The 8,498-nt window shown below is 43.8% G+C and overlaps 1 protein-coding gene across 2 annotated transcripts in view; it reads right to left on the bottom strand.

Annotated features, from left to right (window-relative positions):
* mgat4b (alpha-1,3-mannosyl-glycoprotein 4-beta-N-acetylglucosaminyltransferase B) overlaps positions 1–4,260 on the bottom strand; it is a 72,167-nt gene extending 67,907 nt beyond the window's left edge. For both annotated transcript variants that reach the window (XR_006371613.1, XM_044126666.1), the window contains exon 1: positions 3,644–4,260. Coding sequence is in view for 1 of the 2 variants with exons in the window: in XM_044126666.1 (XP_043982601.1) it covers positions 3,644–3,740 (97 nt within the window). In the remaining variant the exon portion in view is untranslated. The remainder of the gene's footprint in view (positions 1–3,643) is intronic.
* Positions 4,261–8,498: the final 4,238 nt, after the last annotated feature.

Raw genomic sequence — 8,498 nt, forward strand, 5'->3', positions numbered from 1 at the left:
TTACTCAACAAACTTAGATTTGATCTAAAAATAAATCCGCCATGACTCATAAATGAAGCCAGTGGATCAAGGAAGCACAGATGAGAAGTGAAAGAGACCCGGGAACGAAGCCTTGAGGAACACCAAAGCAGACTGCTTGCATTTTAGCAGCGCTGAAAGTCGTCTCTGACTCCCAGGTTCAAAATAAATCAATTAAGTGAAGAACCAGAGACTCGTCAGTACTTTCCCCAATTATCCTTCGATGATCAGCTGTGGACCGAAGCCCAGCAGCAAATGTCTGACCAAGCTTCCCAAACAAATAGAAAATGTTGTTTTCATGTTAAAATGTGAAGTTAAGGGGCGTGCTCTGGTGGCGTAGAGGTTAGCGCGCCCCACGTTTGGAGGCCCTCAGTCCTCGACGCGGCCGTCGCGGGTTCAATTCCCGGACCTGACGATATTTGCCGCATGTCTTCTCCCCTCTCCTGTCAGCCTACTATGAACACTAGAGCCACAAAAAGGACCCCCTGGTGGGAAAAAAATAAAATAAAATGTGAAGTTAAATCAGAAATGTTCTTCTAAATTTTAGAAAATCTAATTTCAGATGTCCAAAATTCAACTTATAAAAAGAAAAACAATCATTTTGCATCAGTCTTGTCAAAGTTTAGTGATGCTTAAATCATTTAGCGGGATTTTATGTTCAGAAATAATTTTTAATTCAGACGTTTACTTTTTACCACATCAGCAAGTAAAAACCTTTTTGTTTTCATTCATGTTGTGAAGAAGAAGCTCTGCAGCGCCTCTATTGGTAGGGAGAAGTATTACAAAAACAAAAAGTGAAATTAAAAAATGGTATTTATCTAGAACCAACAAAAGCAAAAATATTTTTTACATTATTAACATAATTTTGTTTGAATATTTTTAAAGGCTGATATATATTTTCTTATATATTTTTTTCTTTTTTAAAGAAACTGTTTGTGTCAAACTATTAAGACGGATCCTTCATTAAACCTTCCTGCCTCTGGATGATCTTTGGTTTTTGCAGCCAAAGCTTCAGATGCTGCAGCAGGATTTTTATTTTGGATCAGAACTCAGTCCAGCTGGACTTCAGATTTCTCACACCTCACCTAGTTTTCTTTTCCCCCTTTAAGTCGGCCCACTCATGTTTTACCGGGCCTGGTGCCAGTCTGGACCTCAGTCAGGAGTTTAACATCATCACATGATCAAGATAAAGAGCTGCATTCACCATGCAAGGCTGCAGGGGTTTATGACCGACCGCTGGTGAAGGACGACGAGCTTTTATGGCCTCGTTAACTTCTCAGATTGTTTCAAAGTTAAACTTTTCATTTTTCTTTGAATTGCATCATTTAGATGTCAACCTTTCCTCCATACTGTTTAGACAGACATAAAAACTTTCAGAAAAAAACTCTTTTTCCTGAGAAGGACGTGTTGGCTCTACTATTACACTTTTCCCACAGTTTAAATGTTTCTGAAATGCACCATTACATCAGAAAAGCAGCTTGGTTTGACTTTCCGTGCAGACGCCACAGAAAGCTGGAGCTGATACCATCGATAGATGATAATCAGGCTGAGTCTGAAGCCGAGCAGCTTCACAGCAAATTATTCTGCTGAAAGCAGGTGAGTGCACTCAGGTCGCCCTGGAAACGCCCCCCAAACCGCCAACCTGCAGGCCGAGTGGCACAAACCAAACCTCCTCCTGTGGAATCACCAGTTCCACTAGTTACACAGCTCTACATTACGATGTGCCAAAATGTTCTCCATCAGTACAGAAACTGAAGTTATTAAAGAGGAACGACCTAGAGCCTGAGATCTAGAGCTATAGATCTAGATACATAGAACATGAGCTATAGCTCTAGAGTTAGCACACAGCTTCAGTTCTTCCAGCTGTAAACCAGAGATCAGGCTGACCTCTGACCTCTTCCTAGACTCTCCAGAGCCACATAAAGCTGGTTCCAAAGTGGGCCTTTTACCAGCTGCAGAACATTTCCAGGACAAGAGGACAACCATCCAACCAACCAACCAACCAACCAACCAACCAACCAACCAACCAACCAACCAACCAACCAACCAACCAACCAACCAACCAACCAACCAACCAACCAACCAACCAACCAACCAACCAACCAACCAATCAACCATCCAACCAACCAACCAACTAAACCTCCATCCATCCATCCAAGCAACCAACCAACCATCCAACCAACTAACCCTCCATCCATCCATCCAAGCAACTAACCAACCAACCATCCAACCAACTAACCATCCATCCATCCAAGCAACTAACCAACCAACCATCCAACCAACTAACCATCCATCCATCCATCCATCCAAGCAACTAACCAACCAACCATCCAACCATCCAACCAACCAACCAACCAACCAACCAACCAACCAACCAACCAACCAACCAACCAACCAACCATCCAACCAACCATCCAACCAACCAACCAACCAACCAACCAACCAACCAACCAACCATCCAACCATCCAACCAACCAACCAACCAACCAACCAATCAACCATCCAACCAACCAACCAACTAAACCTCCATCCATCCATCCAAGCAACCAACCAACCATCCAACCAACTAACCCTCCATCCATCCATCCAAGCAACTAACCAACCAACCATCCAACCAACTAACCATCCATCCATCCAAGCAACTAACCAACCAACCATCCAACCAACTAACCATCCATCCATCCATCCATCCAAGCAACTAACCAACCAACCATCCAACCAACTAACCATCCATCCATCCATCCAAGCAACTAACCAAGCAACTAACCATCCAACCAACCATCCAACCAACTAACCAACCAACCAACCAACCAACCAACCATCCAACCAACTACCCAACCAACTAAACATCCATCCATCCATCCATCCATCCATCCATCCAAGCAACTAACCAAGCAACTAACCATCCAACCAACCATCCAACCAACTAACCAACCAACCAACCATCCAACCAACTACCCAACCAACTAAACATCCATCCATCCATCCATCCATCCATCCATCCAAGCAACTAACCATCTAACCATCCAGCCAATCAACCATCCAACCATCCAACCAACTAACCAACTAACTAACCAACCAACCATCCAACCGACCAACCATCCAACCAACCAACTAACCAACTAACCAACCAACCAACCAACTAACCAACCAACCAACCAACTAACCATCCATCCAAGCAACTAACCAACCAACCAACAATCCAACCAACTAAACATCCATCCATCCATCCATCCATCCATCCATCCAATTAACTAACCAACCAACCATCCAACAAACCATCCAACCAACAAACTATCAACGAACCATCCATCCGGACCGAGCCTCCCTGCTGCCCTTCCCGCCCAGCAGAGCTCCGTTTCCGGCAGCAGTCGCTATGACTCCAGGCTGGTTCTGAGCCAGAGCGACTCTGCAGCATCTCCAGCATCAGGAGGCGCTGCCTGGAGCACCCTCACTCTTCATCACCATCCTCATCATCATCATCATCTCCCGGAGTGGATCACAAACCAAACGCTCCTTCCTCACATCACCACCACCAGCTCCTCATCCTCCAGAGGAGATGAAGATGCTCCTGGTGAGGAGATCTCCTCCTCCTCTTCTTTCCCTCCACCGGGTCCGGGCTTACCTCTGGAGCTGCTGAAGGCGGTGTACCAGGACAGCGAGACCAGCCCGCTCAGCCCGAACAACAAGACGGTCAGGACTGAGACATTGCGGAGCCTCATCTCCGGAGCCCCGGGAGCATGTCCGCACCGAGCGGGGCGAGGGCCGGCGGTCCGACCGGAGACAAGCGGCGCGCTGCGGCCGGACAGGAGGCGCGGAGAGCGGCAGCAGCAGACTGGAGAGAACGGGAGGGCCGGAGCGGAGATATGAGCAGGGAGGGAGGAGACAGGAGGAGGAGGGGGAGGATGAGGAGGAAAAAGAGGAGGAGGGGTCTGGTTAAATAAACACTATCAGTTCAGTTAATGGACACAGACAGCCCGCCAACACCGAGCAGTTTAAAGGAGGAACAAAGACCAACAGACATGTTGACTTTTGGTTTGGTGCTAATTAAACATCACGTTGAACGGCGCAGCAGCGTCCCCATGTGGTGGCCACAGGACGTAACACAGCAGGGGCGACCCCAGAAAAAATTCACAGGGGGCCAAGACCAAGAAATGTTAGAACGTCAAAAAAAAATAACTACATAAAAGTAAGAAAAGCTTTATTTCTATAGCACCTTTCATCGACATAAAGAGAGCTACCTTCATGGTTCCTTTTTACTGCTTGTTCACTATGACTTCTTGGCCACAACTCCCTGGAAAAAGAGGTTTTTAATCTCAAATGATTTTTATCCTGGTCAAATAAAGTTTAAATAAAAAAATATACATTAAAAAAAGGAAGCAAAGTGTTTTTCTATCCGTTCCTCTTTCCATAGTTTCTCTCATCATTCATGGAGCTTCCATAGAAATGTGGACACTGACATTAGTTTTAGCCTAGCATAGCTTCACTGATGAGCGTGCTCCTTTTAGTACAACTTCAACACAACAATAGCATCCAATCAGATTATTAGAAGCAGAAATTAACCAAGAAGCCACCTCCATCACTGCTGTTAGCAGATGTCCGTTGGATTTACGGTCGTACCAGAAACAAATGAACACAAAGGTTCTGGATGGAACATTGCTTCGTGGTTTGACTGCATTGGGTTGCTTAGAGGCTTGTAATCGTCTGTAAGGTGACAATGTTAAGAATTTGGGCTAAAAACTGAACAGTTGATCTTACGATGGGATAACATAATAAACATGCCGTCCTGTTGGTCATTGGGTGTGGGGCCATTTGTAATGACAAATATTTCAAAGGAACATGCAGACATCAAAGACATACTGACATATGTAAATAAATGTTTAAACCTTATCATTTTCTCTCTGCATACTGCCCAGCACTGATTCTAGGAGGCATTATATTACTTTCTGTTCTCCTGAAGTGAGATATTAACTCAGTAAAAAATTTTCTCTGGCTGATCAATGGGGAAGTTTTAATTTCTTCAAAGTTCTCAAGAGCAAAACAAATAAAATTTAATTAGAAATCCTGATTTAATTACATCCACGTGATAAAAGACAATAAAAGAAACATCCAGCTATTCCAGCTGCATTATTCAAGTTTACACTGACCTCTAGTGGCCACTGGAAGACAGTCCAGCTTATTCAGCTGTGCAATAAAACATTGGCTTTAGTCCCTTCATGTTTTCTGAAGCCATTTCTCCTGAAACCAAACTCCAAGAGGTGATCCATACGCTTGGTAACTCTTGGTATCCCTGGGCGTGCTGTGGTGGCGTAGGGGATAGCGTGACCCACGTTTGGAGGCCTTGAGTCCTTGACGAGGTTGTCATGGGTTCGATTCCCGGACCCGGTAACATTTGCCGCATGTCTTCCCCCTTTCCTGTCAGCCTCCTGCCATATAAGGGACACTAGAGCCCACGGAAGATCCCCTGGAGGGAAAAAAAAACGAAAAAAAAAAAACCTCTTGGTATCCCTAACCACAGAACTCTGCTCTCACCTGTCCAGAGGAGTTTCATCCTCCATCCAGGTGCAGCTCTGCTGACCTCAGTCCGGCTGCCATCTTGTTTCTAGAGAGAAGACTTTCTGCTTCCACCCTTCGAGACCTTTAACTTTTATTAAATGCTTAACATCAGCTTAGATATTTAATGAACCAAGAAGTGTGTGTCGTTTTTTTAAAGGGCATGTCCTAGTGATTAGCATTAGCTAGTTTCTTAAAGTGTTTACCAGTTTGGCCTTAGCTTCTGCTAATTTTTTTTGTGCTTAATTGCTTGGCGATAACTCCTGCTAATATTTTTAATATGTCCAACAGTTTAGCATTAGCTTCTGCTAATTTTTCACATCAATCAATCAATCAATCAAACTTTATTTGTATAGCACATTTCAGCAGCAAGGCATTTCAAAGAGCTTTACATCAAATCAAACACAAAAACACAATGCAACATAGAATCAACAATAAAAACACAACATCAAGTCAGATTCCGTCAATAAATTGGCAATTGATTACATTTCAAATACAACTCTAAAAAAGTGGGTTTTTAGTTGAGATTTAAAGGAAGTCAGTGTTTCAGCTGTTTTACAGTTTTACATACTCGCAGTTTGATGGTAGCTTTCACTAATGTTATGTATTTAGTGTTCTTGTTTAATGAATTAGTGGTTAGCGAACTGAACCATTAGCTGTGCCCAACACACAATTTTATTGTAAATGTATATTCGCCATTGCAACAAAATTGTTCACAAGAAAAAGGAAACAAGATCAAGAATATATATGATTTCATGGTTCGAAATATGTAGGTCATGAATTGACACCAAACACATTCATTTAATTGGTAATGTTTTGATTTGGTGAAAAATAAAAATAGCCATGAGATCCATCTTGAAATTTTCATAAATTAAAATAATTTTAATATTTTATGCTTTTTATTGTTTAAAAATGTTTTCAGGTAAAAAAAAAAAGAAGACAACTAAAAGGATGAGAAATAAGGAAGATAACTATGCAGAGGATTGTAACTGCAGTGTCATGATGTTTTTATCTGCTTGAAGGGGAAACATTTAACCACTAGATGGCGTGTTATTACACTCGTCTCTGTTATAAACACTTTTTCTAGTATGGTGAAAATATAATTTATTTAAAAAGCTCAGAAACGTCTGGAGAACCTGAGCAGCTCCTTGTCCTCCTGATCAGATGAAGCTCCGTCGTGAGGAAAAGGAAACAACATGGAGGACAAATATCCATCTGGAAAACTGGCGAAAACCCTAGAACCTGGCTTTGAAGCAGAGACTTTCTCACACACACATGTATGGCTATGATTGTGGGGACTTTCCATTGACTTCCATTAATTTCTACAGCCTAAATCTTACCTTTACCCTAACCCTAACCATTACATACCTAATCTTAACTGTAACCAAAACTCAATTCACACATTAGTCCTAAATCTGACACCTGACCCAAACAGTGTTTCCCCTTGTGGGGACCAGGCTTTGGTCCCACAAGGAGCAGCGGGTCCCCACAACGTAGTTTGTGGTAGGAAGATGGTCCCCACAAGGTATTAGAAACAAACACACACACATACACACACACACACACACACACCCACACACACACACATACACAGTAACAGACCTGAGAACGAAGGGGAAGGAGGAAAAAGTGGCATGATGTGATCATCATGCCACTGATCATCTCAGTTTTGATGTGAACAAAATAAAGGAAGTAATGGTAGATTTCAGGAGAAATTGAGTCAAAGGTCACTATTTCCATCATAGAAGAAGAAGGGGAGGAAGATAAACACCTTAGTGTTCAACTGGACATCAAACCAGGTGAACACTAAGGTGTTTATTCAAGGAAATACATTTCCAACCCTGAAGAGGCGGATCAGGCTGAAGAAAGAAATTTTCTTCTTCAGAAAATCAGGAATGCTACGGACATCCAACCAAACGGTGCATCAACAACACAAAAACCTTTGAAGAAAATACTGAGCGCAACTTCCTTCTTTGCCAAATGGAAACTAAAATGGAGGAGTCAAATTTTAGCGATTGGAGGATTTCTCTTTAGTTTTTGGCTAAAGGCCACAAGCCATTTCTCCTGCTAGCATTAGGCTAGCACGTTTGTTTTGGTTGTATTTAATCAGAATGCCTGAGTCGACTCCCACTGAATTCAGACCCACATTTGTAGGTGGATCAGAGTTCAATTAGGACACACAACTCCACAAATGAACCGGACTTTCTAGGCAAGCGGACTGGAGTGAGATTAAAGCGGACTGGAGTCGAGTTGAAGCGATTGAACTGGGTTGATGGGAGTGATGCAGCCTTAAACAACAACAGTGTCTTGAGTCAAAGAATAGTTGCAATACAGACTGCTACAGGAGATCAGCATGTACAGCGTTAAATTTTATTTTGGGATCAATTAAAGATTTTATATTTTGATGTTTTGGAAGCTGTTGAGGAGAAAGAGAAAGAGCTGAAGGAGGAGGAAGAGGAGATGATGAAGCTGAGGAGGAGGAGTAAATCAGTGTCGAGACTCAGACGCGGAAGAAGCAGCCTCTGAAAAGGAAGCAGCAGCAGAATGAAAGGAGCCTCCGCAGACGGACGGACCACTTGTTGAACCACCTCCGGCTCCTCGGGGCCTCTCTACTCCTTCTCCCGGGCTTCAACTTTTTCTTCCGGTTCTGTTCCGGCTCGTTTCCCGCTGGCAGCCTCACGGCTCTGACTGGAAACGCGCACATCAGTGGGGTCCAGGGGCTCCATACCACCGCAGAGCCCCGCTGTTTTCAGGTTCGTCGGATCGATATGTCATCTTTTATTCATCCCGCCTGCTGAGCGCCGTCTCCGGGAGGCTGCTGCGGGCGGCGCCGCCGGCTGGCACCGCTGTCTCCGGCCGGACGGATCCTGCTCGGCGTGTGGAGCTCCTGGGAAGCCGACCGGGTAGTTCCTCCCCTCTGGATTAAA

This window comes from Gambusia affinis, linkage group LG09 (genome assembly GCF_019740435.1).
Source record: "Gambusia affinis linkage group LG09, SWU_Gaff_1.0, whole genome shotgun sequence".
NCBI classification, from domain to species: Eukaryota; Metazoa; Chordata; class Actinopteri; order Cyprinodontiformes; family Poeciliidae; genus Gambusia; species Gambusia affinis.